At 45.1% G+C, this 15346-nt stretch overlaps 2 protein-coding genes and 1 pseudogene across 3 annotated transcripts; 1 reads left to right on the top strand and 2 right to left on the bottom strand.

Moving 5' to 3' along the window:
- Nucleotides 1-446: 446 nt before the first annotated feature.
- On the bottom strand, nt 447-5093 carry LOC123146219 (bet1-like SNARE 1-1). 2 transcript variants are annotated; one of them, XM_044565826.1, is made up of 6 exons: nt 4914-5093; nt 4747-4797; nt 1913-2057; nt 1054-1110; nt 905-964; nt 447-833 (listed from the first exon to the last, which is right to left on the bottom strand). In XM_044565826.1, the coding sequence occupies exons 2-6, from the start codon at nt 4758-4760 to the stop codon at nt 744-746; spliced, it is 366 nt and encodes a 121-aa protein (XP_044421761.1). In that variant the 5' UTR covers nt 4761-4797; nt 4914-5093; the 3' UTR covers nt 447-743. The 2 variants fall into 2 exon arrangements, with proteins under 2 accessions (XP_044421761.1, XP_044421762.1); XM_044565827.1 differs by having other exon boundaries at nt 4891-5012.
- Nucleotides 5094-5160: 67 nt separating this feature from the next.
- Nucleotides 5161-8133, top strand: LOC123146218 (deoxyhypusine hydroxylase-B). The gene is made up of 7 exons (XM_044565824.1): nt 5161-5464; nt 6487-6620; nt 6708-6934; nt 7021-7159; nt 7421-7547; nt 7634-7752; nt 7852-8133. The coding sequence occupies exons 1-7, from the start codon at nt 5320-5322 to the stop codon at nt 7891-7893; spliced, it is 933 nt and encodes a 310-aa protein (XP_044421759.1). The 5' UTR covers nt 5161-5319; the 3' UTR covers nt 7894-8133.
- Nucleotides 8134-13044: 4911 nt separating this feature from the next.
- LOC123146220 (glucan endo-1,3-beta-glucosidase 8-like) lies at nt 13045-14421 on the bottom strand (annotated as a pseudogene).
- Between the last annotated feature and the right edge of the window lie 925 nt (nt 14422-15346).

Genomic DNA, 15346 nt, shown 5'->3' with positions numbered 1-15346 from the left:
CATCTCAAATCCTATGAATAGGAATAGAAAAGAATTTGGTTCACCGGATAGGATTTTTTTTTCCATTGAATCTGGGCTAATGTTTATTTTCCTTTCGAATGTGGAGGATAGAAACCAATCCGAGATATGAATAGGAATCCATTCATATAAACCAAAGGGCTCTAAAAGAGAAATGTCTATAGAAAGCCCGTGACATTCCTTCAAACCAGTTCATAGGATAGGAAAATCATAGGAAAAGAAAAGTCATAGAAAATGAGATTGACATGTATCTCAGTTCCTACAGGAAAACATGTCACTTGGTTCATACGATAGGAATTTTCCATTAGGTCTGAGCTAACTTTTTTTTTTCCTTTGAAATGTGAAGGATAGGAAACAATCCTACATAGGAGTAGGAAATCCTACAAAATTCCTACAAACCAAAGGAGGCCTGAACTGGAGACACCTTGTAGTAGCAAGCATTCCAAGTATACTAGTTATCATACATGTAGCATGACAGTGCAAACAGGCAAATAGTTGACTCCATATTCTGTAATTAATTACACATCACCAGAGCAAAAAAAGAAGAAGGAAAGGGTTGTAATCCACACACGGTGCACATTAGCGACACTCTGATCGACATACTTGTGACAGATTAAGTACATATGACATGTAGATCGACCGGCGCAACCATTTTCAGCATATTCTTGGGCACCCCCAGTCCACAGGTAGCCTGAGGTAGGACAGGGTCCAACCCAAGGATCCCTCTACCTGGTCAGGTAGTACACTAGCATGAAGAGCGCGACGAATGACGCCACGAGTGTCCCCATCCTCCTGCTCGACTTGGTCTCAAACACCTGTGTTCATGAAGACATGAATCAGTTTCAGGAGAATACAAGGAGAAGATGCACAGGGAGTTGCCGCTTACTGTCTTGAATTTGTCCACTGTTCCAGAGAGAAACCCCCTTGATGAATCCATGTCATTCCCCTGAACGAGGCACGCGATGGTAAGATAGCAGCACTAGTAGATTCAGATCTTTGAAGGAGGAAAAGGTTAACAGAGTAGATACAACATACCATTCTGTCCAGCATTCGGTTATGAGCCTCCACCTCTTCATTTATATCACCTGATATCTACAGAATGGTACACAGCTTCAGTAATCTTCAAGCTGGAACATTTCAGCAGAAGCGACTGCTACTCATTTCATTTGTCATTTGAGAACTGAACCTTCAACAACTCTACTACTTAAAGCTGGCCATGCCTAACTGCTCACAGCGAGTTTCGCAAGCAAAATTCAGAAGAGGCGCCAACAGTTAGACGAGAATCATCGCATGTTCTGGGTCCAAATGTTCCTCGCACTTTTTACTTTGCAGGCTACTCCCAGTAGCTCATCGAACAACAAAAGATTCCGTCAACAGCTCATTTATATTAACTAGGTTACAAAGCGTAGAGCCAAATGTATCCCCACACTCAAAAGGAGTTGATCCAATACATATTATATGAGGAGGCTTGGTCAAATTGCATCAGTTCAACCAAATAGTTATATTACAATTGACAAGAACCGTTAAGTTAAGATTCCTTCTCATCTAGCAATTTAAAGGGGGGAAAACTCATGCCGAAAATCTATGTTTAATTCCTCCTGGCTATTCAAACTAAATGGTCCAGGAACGCACATGGTTACCATTCTATAAATCTATGTTTAATCTAGATTAGTACTGCCTATAAAGTTGCAATTCCCAAAGTTGTTCGTCTTGTAGTTTTGCAAGGAAAAGATGTTCCTTTTTAAAAAGCATGCAACTGCAAATATCTTCTTACGATCTTAGCTAAGCGACACAGGTAAAAGATAAACAAGCACAATCAATATGTGAATACACCAACTCTTTACATAAAACGAAGACAGAGCATTCAGATGTTCAATCATTATGTGGTACTCACCCTCTTGAGAATGCTGACTCGATCTTGCAATCCATCCATAGCTCGCTCATTCTCATGCTCATCTATCTCATGTGAGGAATAAGCTGATGCTCGGATTCCGCCTTCTTCAATGCCATCGAAGAGAGCAGTTCTGGTGCTTCGGTAGCTATCAAAAGTGCAGATTACAGTTGTATAAGAATTCATACAGAGTTTCACAAGAGCATAGAAAAACATAATGTCCAGAAGAACACATAAATGCATATGCAAACTAAATTACTTGCCATATGAAAAGGACTAGTGTTTATATTTTTGTGAATTTACAAGTCAATAAATTCTGAACGCATCATTTCCTAAAACAAATGTATTGAGGGGGAGAGCATTTGATCAGATAAAGAAAGTTGGCATAACTGTATGTTACTTAAATCAATCCGCTGCCCTGTGAGGAGAGAACACCCATCACCAACCAAGCTTCTTTTGATGATGGTCAGGTCCACAAATATGTATAACACAATGTTCCCTCGCTCCTATTTATAAGGATATCTACTCATAAAGCTGTCGCAGGGTATAGGTGTTACAGTACAACTCACACCCGGCGACAGAGTGCAAGACATGAGATGTGCTATGAACACTTGGAATTGACAGAAGTTGTTTGTGTTAGCAGATTTCTTGTTAGGGCATTTGCTACATAAGTATATGTAGTGCCAGCACAGGCAGGCTGCTGTGTTTACTTGACGCCGCAATGTTTAGCACCAAGTTCAGTCTTTGCAGCTAAATAGAATATCTGCCCACCCTAATTTCTCTCCCATCATTCCTATGTTTCATTCAGTATTTTGCTGCTCCATTCCATTCGAGATTCGGGGCACATTAAGACCCATGTTGGATCAACATTGGGATGCCTCTAACCCATGTAGAAAAAATAAAATCAGAGTAACGGATTCATGCTATCAGACATTCAGACTGAGAGTCTATAATGCCTTTTGCTTTCCTTATATAGCATTTGAATTTCCTTTTTAATAAGAGTGGCTAACAGCCAAGGTTTTTGAGTCGCCGAGTCAAGCCAAGTCGCCGAGGCTGCGGCTAGTGACTTGCTGGCTTGAGTCAGCGACTTGGCTTGATTAGTCGCCCCAAGTCGCCATGGCACAACAGTACATAGAGCAGCAGAGCACATAGATATACAGCAGCAGAAGAGCACATATACAACAGAGAAAATATACTACATCTAAGCAGAGCACATATAGAGCCCACCCTGTGCTCTCTTTCATATACTACATCTAAGCAGAGCACATATAGAGCCCACCCTGCGCTCTCTTTCCTTCGGTCCTCCTCCTTCCCCAGTCCCCACATGATCACATATACAGCAGCAGCAAGCCACGCGAGCCAGCGAGCCAGCGAGTCATGCGACTAATCGCCCCAAGTCGCCGGCGAGCCACGCGAGTCGCGCGACTTGCTCCCTGAGTCAAGTCGCCTGCGCGAGCCAGCCACGCCGCGACGACTTGGCGATTAGTCGGCGACTCAAAAACAGAGCTAACAGCATGTTATCTTCATGCCCTATCATAACAGTTCGTAATAAGTATGAAATGCAAGAATACACAATAATGGAATTCATTCTGCTATAGCATATAATGCTAGAACAGCAGCTCTGGAGAGTCCAGGTTATTAGTCCATTGATCTGATGGGAGGGTAAGATCAATGCCATTGCCATGTCAGTATGTCACAACTAGAGTGGACAAATAAACAGTGAGATGATGGCAATGCCAGGAGTGGGGCATTATAGTAAATCTGGTGGGACTGAATAATAGGAACTGCCTGTGCAAGATTGAATAATACTGTCACGGAAAAGGGATTTGAATGAGAGTCTACCATTCCTTGTATTCGTTTCCTACAACGAGATAGCATTTGAATTTCCTTCCTTTTTAATAAGAGTGGCCAACAGGATGTTATATTCATAACAGTTTGTAATAAGACTGAAATGCAGGAATACACAATACATCAGTTGCACCGATATTTCATTTTGCAATAGCCTATAATGTCAGAACAGTAGCTGCCAAGAGTCCAGGTTCTTGGTTCATTTATCTGACGGGGGTATAGCCCCAGTGTCATGTCATTAAGTCACCATGCCTGCTAAATTTAATGCATCTCCCTTCAACTAGAGTGGACAAACAAACAGTGAGATGCTGGCAATGCCAGGAGTGGGGCATTGATTGTGAATTTGGTGAAACAGAAAGATCAGAACTGCCCTCCTATGCAATATCCAACCATCCTCTCACAAGAAATGGTTTAGAAACATTCAAAGGAAGCCTCACTTGCAGGACTACTTTCAGCATGTCAATCTCCAAGTTCAAAGACACATGAACCTAAGCACAGAGATCTCTGTTCCAATTATTCAACATAAGCTGTCGGCTGCAGACGCCCCTTATATGTAGTCAAACAAACGCGGGCATAACTAGAACACCAGGCTGACAGTGGCGACCATCCAGTCATCAGCCGGCAAGGGCATCGCCATGACCCCATTGGGTTCAGCAGGGCACGCTGCCGTCGGCCGCTCCCAGCAACCTATCCAATCCACTAGATTTCCAAACCGTCAGACCATGACACACGAACCAACAACAAAGAGGACCAGAGTAACAAACAGATCACCTCAATCCTCTAGGCTCACAAACGGACAGCACGCATCGCCCTACCAACTCCACGGACCGCACGGCAATTCTATGCACCACGGCATCCCATTGGGCGCGCATGAGGCGAGACCCGCCCCCAGGAAGAACAAATCTCGCCCGCCCTCGTGAACCCTAACCCTCCCTACCCAAAATTCGAAAGGGCGCAATGGAATGACCAAGCGGTGCGCCGGAGCTTACCCCCTCGCGTTCATGGCGCCCGACGTCGCGGCTCGGCTCCCTCCACGGCTCCTGCAGAAAAAACCCAGCACCGCCAGCGATCAGAGACCGAGCAATCGCGCCGTGGCGCCAGAAACAAGGGGACAATCCGGGAAAAAAACACACGGAGGTGGGTGGATTCGGGGTACCCGCGGATCTCCGGCGGCTCTGCCTCTCAATTTCGAGCGGGATCGGCGGCTGGCTTCGGCGTCGGGGGAGGAGGAGGTGGGGGAATGGCACGGGGGAGAGGAGGAAGAGGGAGGCGGTATAGTGGTAGCTCGTAACTGCCACGCGGGCCCGGGCGAGGCGGGGCCCGCTGGCAGCGACGGCGGGCTGCTCGGCGTAGGTGGCGGCCTCTGGATGGGGGCGGTGACGTGTCCCGCCCCGATCGGACGGCCAGGATCGCGCGGGGCTGCGTAGAGCTAACGCGCACATTCTTCTTCTTTCTTTCCAGTTCCTCTTCTCTTACCGCCGCCGCCGCCACCGCCGGGGGAGTGAGCAGCAGCGTGAGCGCCGAGCTGCCGTACGACTGCGCGGAGGGGTCGCCGGCCGGAGATGGCGTTCGAGTCGTCGGCGGAGACGGAGCGGTTCCTGTGCGAGCGGCTGCTGGACGCGGCGCAGCCCATCGCGGAGCGCTTCCGCGCGCTCTTCTCCCTCCGCAACCTCCGCGGCGACGGCCCCCGCCGCGCCCTCCTCCAAGGTGCCGTCCCCGTCCATCATGGTAGCTTTAATTTGATGCCGCGGGTAGTGCAGTTTTCTTAGGTTCAGCTGCAGGGGAGCACAAGCTTTACTACAGTAGCTTCGATGCTTAGTTTCAGCAACCAGCTGCAGGACCTGATTGAGCGCAGATCGCAGCTATACTTGTGCGCTTCACTGGTTTTCCTGCTAGTAGTACTGATAACTTGAAAGCTTGCTCAGCATGGTTGCCTTGTTCTTTGCCCAATTGAATGACCTCAACTGTTTGGTTGGTAGCTAGCTCCATATTGAGTTTTAATCTGTGTTGGCAGCTATAGTGAAATTTGATCTGTTAATAGCTTCTTCGCCCCTGACTGAGCATGGATCTCAAGAGCCTGTATTAGTTGAATCTTTGCTGATAATGCAGGTTGAGCTTGGATTGTTGTCTTCCATGAAATCTGATGCTTCATTTGTCTAGTTGGGTGGTTTTGGCGCCTTTCATCCATTTAGTTTAGCTTGAAGTCTATGCAGTTAGTTTATGAAAGTCCTCTCACACTGTTAAATGGTGCTGGTTTCGGTTGGCCCTGCTCAGTAGGCCTGGAATCGGGTGTGGTTCTGTGTGTTTATTATCTGCTTGTGCCGGTGATTCGTGTGGATGGATATCTCTAAGAAACCTGGAATGCTAGCACCTTGTATGAACTAGTGATCCTAGGATCGTTACCTGTCCCCTTGTCTGTGTATGTTTCTCTATCTCCAGATTATTCATCTGTCGACATGTATACATGATGAATTGCTCAAAGTTCTGGTGTCGAACACTTTTTTTTTCTGGGCTTCTCTCGAGATGATATTCCATTAGGATTTTCTTGTTCACTTTGCTTAGTTTTGAAATTATATGGTGTTTTACTTCAGATCTGCTCTTAGTACCAGATCTTACTGATGAAGCTCCTACCTCTAAAATTCTACTGGTTTTTGTTTAATCTATTACTGAAAATTATGTGCCCGGAAGAAATGATTTAAAAAATCTGATGCATTTTCTTGAATGCTCAGCTGCAAGGGATCCCTCCAACTTGCTTGCCCATGAGGCTGCATTTGCGCTTGGACAAATGCAGGACGCTGAGGCTATCCCTGCATTAGAGGGAGTTCTCAAGGATCTTTCCCTGCATCCAATTGTCCGCCACGAGGTAGTTTACCATCACAGAAGCTAATGTTATCTACTCTTTCTAGTACTTTAATATCCATTCGAGAAGCGCAATATGTTTATTGATCAGGCTGCTGAAGCCCTTGGAGCTATTGGCTTGGAAAAGAGCATTTCCCTGTTGAAAGAGAGTTTAGCAGCTGATCCTGCCGTGGAGGTGCAAGAAACATGCGAGTTGGCTCTTAGACGGATAGAAGGGCAGAAGAATGCCAGTGGTGCTGAAAGCACAACAATTTCGCCTTATCTATCAGTTCATCCAGCACTGCCTGCCAAGCAGGGACTTTCAGTAGAGCAACTAAGGTATGCCTTTGAAGACAAGTCTATATGTGTTCGTTGTCTCTAGTATGCATCATCTTGATATTACTAGCATGGTGGATACTTTCCAGGGAGCTTCTCCTCAACGAGCAAGAAAAGATGTATGAACGTTATGCAGCTCTTTTCGCGCTTAGGAATGACGGTGGAGACTATGCTGTTTCTGCTGTTATTGAGGCTCTTGGTGTGAAAAGTGCTCTTCTGCGCCACGAGGTTTGCTTGAAGTTAACCAATTTTGTTTACTGTTTTACCACAAGCATAAATTATGAAAGATGGTATCTTCATTTAAATTAATAAAGCCAATTGGCATGCTAAAGAAAAACCAAAAATATTTGGCCTGCATCTTCTTGCATTTCTGATAACTAGGATTACTAATAAGTTATTCTCTGTAACATAACCATTTTATGTTATTCTTGCTGTTTTAGTGCCTACTGTTTTCTGCAGCATAATATGTTTTCTTCTACTATTCTGCAGGTCGCTTATGTATTAGGTCAGCTGCAAAATAAGGCTGCTTCAGATGCACTTTCTGGTGTGCTGAAGAACGTCAATGAGCACCCGATGGTCAGGCATGAAGCTGCTGAGGCCCTTGGTTCAATTGCAGGTAACTGACACCACATGACTTTGCCAGACCTCTGGTACTTCTCCAGTCGATCCACATATGTATTCTGCTGATGTTGTTGCTGTTAGATCAAGAAAGCATTGCGCTTCTGGAGGAATTTTCCAAGGACCCCGAACCCATCGTCTCCCAAAGCTGTGAAGTGGCCCTCAGCATGCTCGAGTACGAGAGATCAGGGAAGTCGTTCGAGGTAACACACACCTGGCCCAGATCATCAACACGAATAACTATTTATGCACACCGGTCACTTTTTTGCGTAAATGTTAACATGTGTACCTTCTTTATGCAGTTTCTGTTCCTCCAGACGCCTCAAGTGCAGCAGGAGTCCTGAGCCCAGCTTCGCATACATACTTTGATGGACCTGTCAGAGTCGACGGTTCGGTGTGGTAGTGGACATGATGTCTGAATGAAGTGTCGTCGCCCTTTTCCTGTTCTTTTTTGGGTGTTCTTGCTTGACACCGGGATAGCAAAAACGGCGAAAGATACCACTGCGAAATTGCTCTCTGATGACAATATCATGTACGCGTGCCCCGTGAAAACAGAAACTGATACTTAGACGAAGTTGCTTGCCTGTGGATTGTGCATATCTTCTGTCGTGGTGTGAAACACTGGGTTTGTATGCATAGCTTCAACTATCACACTGTCACAGAAGATGATGGAGATATAGATATGACAAGAGAAGCAGGAACTATCGACACCAAATCAAGTATACCTCTTCCGTTTTTATTTACTCTGTATATTAGCTTTACCCTAAGTCAAACTTTACAAACTGTAGGGTTCATGCTTTGGGAGTAATCCACATCTCTTCTGGTTTTGCCTCGGTTTAAGGAAAAACCGTGCCTTAATCGTTTTGGCACGTGCTAGTCGGTCTCGGTCCGACCAACCGATCGATCAAAGCAAGAGAGACCAACAAAGGCGCCCTCTGCAGGGTCGTTTCTGTGTCTGGCTTATTGCGATACAAACACCCGCCTCGCCTCAAGGAGGGTCTATTGTTAGTTCGTTTAATTATTTCCCCGTTCTTTACTTTTGTTTCTATTTTGAAATATTGTAAATATATATTTCAAAAAACTACATTACATAAATTTTCTGAGCACACTTTTTTTTATGAGATGTAAAAATTTGTTCGCGCAATTGTTCGTACCATTCAAAAAATGTTCGCATCATTTATAAATGTCCACATGTTTAAACACATGTTCATGAAAATGTAAGAAATGTTCGCATAATTTGTAAACACTGTTCATACCAAGAAAAAATGTTTATAACACTAAAACAATGTTCACACATTTAAAATATGTTCATGAAATTTTAAAAAATATTCATTAAATATAAAATTGTTGGCACAAAATTTTGAATTTTTTATAACATGTCTAAAATGCTTGTGCCATTTAAAAAAATGCTCATAATCCCTTAGGAAATTGTTCGCTCATTTGTAAAAGAATGTTCGAATTTCTGGAAAAAAGTTCAACTTGTGTTTAAAAATGTTCACTCTGTATTAGGAAAAAAATCAATGTGCATTTGACAAAAAATGTTCAACATGTCCTCCTATAAACATTCATCGTGTGTTTAAAAAAAATGTTCAACGTGTATTAAAAAAGGTCAACATGTATATGAAAATGATTTTTGTACATTTCCAGCCGCCCATGTCTACCTATATGTTTATCAGTTTCATCAGTAACCTTGGCCAACCCCCGAAACCAAAATCGAATTCTGCTGCAAGTGCCCGTGCGACAGGACGATTACCTTTCTCCTCTGCCGCTCGGCTTCCTAAAGATTAATGCATGCAGATGGTGTAGTCAATATTCAAGGCGGACGAGGAGTTGTTGCTGCTTAATACATGGGATCTCATCTATTACTCTTAATGGTGTCACCGATGTGGCTGTCTTTGAAGCTTTAGCATGCAGAGAAGTTCAGCCTTTAGCAACTGACTATGGCGACGCCTATTCTTATTTTTCGAGACAACAGTTCGGTCATCATCAAAGATGTAGAGGCCAATGGTAGGAGGAGCTAATGCGGCGGTGACCAAAGAGGAGCTTGAAACTAGCTCCATCCCAGGGTCTGACTCCATTGCTTGATAGCATGCCGTCACTGCTAACAGCATCTGTTGAATCCTTTGATCAGCAGTATCATTACTGTTTTGATGTACCATGTGAAGGGTGTGATAGGCAGGCAAGATTTCCTGTGGTTTTGGAAGGCTTGTCTGCTGCTACAAATCTGGAGTTAACAAGTGATGATCAGGTATGCTCCCATTTTTGCTAATTCCTTTGTCTTTTTTAAATGAGCTAGTCTTTTATGTTTGTATCCAGATATCTGTCAGTACAAGCATATTGCACAAGCTCATTATGTGCATTGTTGTTTTCACCGTTTCACATGTTTGAATCTTGATGTTTCAATTTACTCGTCTGGCAATATGCATACCTCTACTTGATACTTTAGTCATATGTATACTGTTATCGTATGTAGGATTGAGATTAATTTGTGAGTAATATTTCTGAGTAGACCAGAAAGTGGCAAAGTACAACTTCGGATATAGATCTCATTATCTGGTAACACTTAATTAACTTAATTTCTATGAAAAATAAGAACCACCAGAAAGTTTCCAAAGCATGTACTTCTGTATCTCAAAAAGCATCGTGTACTTGTTTTGTTTTTAACCCCCTTCATTCTGTCCAGTTATGTATTTTCAGAATGGATTTGAAATGGTGCCCCATGTTTAGCAAGCTCAAATGCTTGTTGCTGAACAAATGGTGTGTGGCTGATTATTTCACTGGATTGGTTTACTTCCTACAGCACTCACCAATTCTAGAGACGCTGACACTTCTGCTTGATTTTCAAACTCACGAGGTATATATTCTCAAAGTTTGATAGGTTTTCTCTTTGAAGTTGCCATGTACCTCCTGCTGACTTCAGGAAAATATTTCTGTTTGCTACAGAAATGGCATGTGATGGAAACATATGGAATCTATGACCCAAAGGAACAATCACCACTATTGAAGCATCTCAAGGTAGTCAAAATCATACGCAGCTCGACAAAGGAAGATGTTATAGTTGACCGTATCCTAAAGATACTCTCTGCCCATGGAGTGCCTTCCGAGCAAATTGACATCCAATAGAACTTTCTTCTGCTTTCGACTGTAAGTAACCAGACCAGTCTTCACGATTATATCTTTGATAGTCGGCATATGTGTGTACATAGTGTGCTCGGATGTATATAGTACCAACCGACCTAGTTTGAAGCAGCATTCTGTACTAGATCTTGTTGCACCATTTCTACACCCGCCATGACAGCATGCATTTCAATCCGTGGCACTGGCACCACAATGTCATAATAATAGAAAGTATGAAGTAAGGATCAAATGTTTGATTGGTCAAACTAGTAGATGCGAACTAAAGGCAGGCAGCACCGAAGGCAGGAAGACTTTGCAAGTGTCTATCCGTTTCGTCTTCGTAATAGGATTGGTTTGGGGCAGTTTTAGCGAGTTGCTATTTTGTTGCCTGTAGATCGAGTAAATGGTCAATTGATCCGCTACGCTATGAATCAACAAAGTTAAACCTTGTGTTGAGTTTAATGTTAATAGCAAACTATCCTTCCAACATTCCCATGACTAGATCAAGTGGCTTGCTGGTCCAATAACCATCCAATCAGTGAACAATCTCTCATAAAGTTTCCCCTGCATCTGTCTACTGCTTCTTCCAACCTGGACTCTGATGTTCTCATTGTTTCCTCTGTTTTCTATTCAGGCTTCCATTTTGAGCTGGCTCTGTGTCCCTGGATCGCACCAGGAAGGAAGTTGCTGCGTTTTTGTCTACCATACCACCCCAGGATGCGCCTCCCCGTGTCCTGTTCATATAAATGACCTTATATGTAAACAGTTGTATGTATGTCTTGCTTGGATGCAGTCGGAGCATGTTGTTATAGTGTCTGTCACCGTGGTCCTCCTCGCGCGCTTTATGCTCATTTCCTCAACTCGGCGGCAAGCCTGAACTGCCAAGATGATGTTTCAGGGACCCTGTCTAGTGTTGGTTGTTCCAGGATCGCGCTAGGTTGATTCCAGAACTAAATTCCGCCTTGTGGCTAGGATCGGTTTCCAGATGCGTGTGTATACTAACTAAAACCACACCCTTTGCATATCTTCTTATGTCTCTCCCCAAAAAACACAGATATACACCCTTGTGGAAGTTGCTTGAACCAAAGGATGAAAGATGTTTCTTTTTGTCGCGCTGCTGCTGCTGATGAGATTTGCACTTTCTGTTCTGCTGGATTTTTTTTCCGAGTGGTTGCTAGATTTTTTGTGAAAAGAAATATAATTCAGGCTGCGTGGATGTAAATACTTGGTGGAATCAAGTATAGGTCTCTGGTTACCAGAATTACGAGCGAATTCGTGGATATGTTGTATGTCTCCGGTTACCAGAATTGGGGACAAATACTTCTTCGTGTGAATCTCTTTGTTTCGCAAGCGATCCGGCTAGCCAATCACACACAGTATGGTGATCCAGAGTGCATGCTATGCTCATCACGAAATTCGATCCACTGGATGGATGTTTTCCCTTTCTTTTGCTGCACACGGTTTTGTCACTAGACTGTAATTAAGTGCCAAGAGCTAGCAGTTCATTAGTCCAAGGTATCACACTGAAGCTCAAAAAAAAAAAAAGGTATCACACTGAGTACATGGACTGTGAGACTCTATGTAGTAGTGGTTAGACTGGTGTAGAGCATCCTTATACTATAGATAGGTTGTTTATGCCTACTCAGCAACACATCATATGATTGCTATTCAGTCATATGGAGCTATCAATTCATTAGTAGTTCATGATCATACTGTATTTTTACTCACTATGACTGATGTTTTTGCATGATTGTCCGCTTTTTAGTGATTCCAGCACCTGTATCACGCAGTACGAGGACATGTGTTTGCATGGTGGAAGACTTGCCGGGGTGAGTTATGATCCTGCACTGGCAGCCAGCACTGTTGCTTCGTTATGAATCACACATTTGTCAAAACTAATAAACCAGAACAGCTTTTACTCAAAAAGATATGCGTCACATATGGTACTTGTAATGTTCTCTAACAAAAGTTCTTGCACCATATCTAGATCTCAAACGATGGCTATTCTGTTTGCGGACAGATGTTCCTGCCTTACATTCTTAAATTCTTCTTCTAACATGGTAAAGTTACCAGTTTCTGATGCAATTTTGATCGCGACTGCATGCAGGTGGGTGAACTTCACCATCGATCTTGAAGCACGGGTGGGAATGGTGATGTCTTCGTTCACTGTCTTCAGGTTGGCCATCTTCTTTGGGGCTGCAAGCTACAAAATTTACTCGAGCTTTTCATATTCGGATTGTTTACACAATTTATGCATTGCACCCTCCAGTTCAGAGCAAGCATTTTCCTCGATTTAGTTCATGATTTTCCGGGCATCGGCGCTTGTATTTTTCTCGATTTATTTCAAGATTTTCGACGCATGGGTGCTAGACGTGACGTGCCTGCCGAACAAATGAATCATCCGATTTCCTCCCCTGATGTCTACATGATAAAACCCGTCGTCATGACACGAGAGCATGCGCGACCAACATGGCCAGCAGCAGCGACGATGCGGGCCATCGGCGTGCCGGGACGGTGGCGGCGCTGATGATCTGGACGGGGAAGAGGCATTCCTTGGTGGAGGCGTTCTTGTCAGAGATGGTGGCGAGGCCGTCGAAGTCGCAGGCGCGCACGTCCTGGTCCTGCATCTGGAAGTACATGTTGAAGGCGTCAGTGGCGCTCGAAGTTGCCCGGCGCGATGCTCTTCATGTCCTCGTCGAAGAGGCCGAAGAGGTATACGTCCATCTTGCCCTGCCGGAGGTGGGTGCCCTCGTTCTTGGCCATCTTCTTGAGGAGGCCGTCGTAGAAGCGGCGCGCGAGCTTGGGGTTGGCGTTCTTGTTGCCGTCGGTGGGCCAGCCGACCTCGCCGATGATGACCTTGAGGCCGGGCACGCCGGCCTTCTTGAGCGCGCTGACGAGGGTGTCGTAGTTGGCGTCGAACACGTTGGAGTAGCTGACGCCGCCGTTGTCCTGGATGCTGCGGCCGCCGTCGAAGAAGGCGAACTCGAAGGGGAAGTTGTCGCTCTGGTAGAGGCTGAGGAAGGGGTAGATGTTGACGACGAAGGGCGCGCCGTGGTCGTGCATGAACTTGACCATGTTGGTCATGACGCCGTCGATGTCGGGCCGGAACTTGCCCTCGGACGGCTTGTCGCCGACGTAGACGTCGGCGTTGAGCGGGACGGTGGCCTTGACCGTGTCGCCGATCCCGGCCTCGTCCAGCGCCTTCTGGATGTTCTTGAGCGCCGGCACGGTGGTCTCCATGAAGCTGCCGTTGTAGCTCTTGAGGAAGGGCTCGTTCCCCACGGCCACGTAGCGGAGCTTGAGCCTGTCCCCGTAGCTGGTGGCGTTCTCCGCCACCCAGTCCTCGGCGTTGCCGTAGCTGCTCATCGCCTCCAGCATGTCGTTGGGGATGCCCAGCATGACCTCGATGCCGGAGTCGAGCAGCGCGCCGACGGGCCAGGGGTCCGCGTCGAACAGCTTCACCTTCATGATCCCGTTGGCCTTGAGCATCCTCACCACCTCGGAGGGGTCCAGCTGGTGCGTGCACTGCGATCCCCAGTTCACGCCGAGGTCCACGGCGGAGCTCGAGGCCGACGCCGGGGACACGCCCGCGGCGAGTAGCAGCGCGGCCACGCCGGCCAGCAGCCGCAGGAGCGGAGCCATGCCGGGGTGATCAATTCCTTGCTCCGGCGTGATCGTAGTTCGTTTTGGTACGTTGGGATCTGGTGGTGCTCGTGGTTGGTGTTCCTCCTCCTCGCGGGGCTGTGGAAAGCAAAGGAGAGGAGAGGAAAATGGCGGGGAAAGCGGTTGGAGTTTCACCCATTTCTCCATGCACACGTGCACATGCATGCGCAGTACTCCCTCCTTTCCGGTTTATAGGGCTTATCTCAAAATCTTAATTTTTTTATTTTATAAGGCTCAATTTGGTTGTTTCCCATCACAAGTTCAGATTCCAAGGTGCATTAAATAATTGAATGCAAGTATTAAGAGAAAATTGACCAATGCATGTACTTTATGCATGCATGCATTGCAATTAATATATTGGTAAACATAATTTTTTGAGAAAAACAAAAGCATTAATTGCGTACTGTTGCAAATTACAAAAAGTATTTCACCACTCACCATCTACCTTGGTTGGTGAGATTTTTGAATTGAGCCCTATAAACCGGAAAGGAGGGAGTAACTTATTTATTCGCTAAATTTGCAACTTCAAACATTTTACGAGTCGATTAATCCAAACTGGTGCAGGTATATTGATCAATCTCTCCTTTACCACCTACACATTGTCAGGAGGTAAAAAATCAGAAGAAAAAAATGAGTTAGTTAGGCCACTCTTCATATATGATGTATGCAAAATAATACCTTTTTTTGGAAGAAAATAATACTTTTCGTTTCTTCCTAGGGCTTGATTGAAGATGAGCCCAGGGCAAAGAGAAACCATGGGATCTAATGATGATTATCAATTTTTCATTTCCAGGGGTAGTCATTCGTTTTCTAGGTGAGCATAAAACCATACCATATCAATCTTGTGAAAGAACCTTAGCAATTTTGTGATATGGAAAGTATTGCAGTTTAAGGGCCATCTGCCATCACATAATGAATAAGAGTCCATCCAAGAGGTGGACAGCGCGGACGGGAGGTTTATCCTCAATCTCGCTGCTGACAGTGACCGTCGCTTTGTGCTAAAGTCGCAACCTTGGC

Source organism: Triticum aestivum, chromosome 6D, assembly GCF_018294505.1.
Source record: "Triticum aestivum cultivar Chinese Spring chromosome 6D, IWGSC CS RefSeq v2.1, whole genome shotgun sequence".
In the NCBI taxonomy this organism is placed as follows: Eukaryota; Viridiplantae; Streptophyta; class Magnoliopsida; order Poales; family Poaceae; genus Triticum; species Triticum aestivum.
The sequence above is the reverse complement of the archived record's forward strand: the minus strand, read 5'-3'. Positions and strand labels throughout refer to the sequence as shown.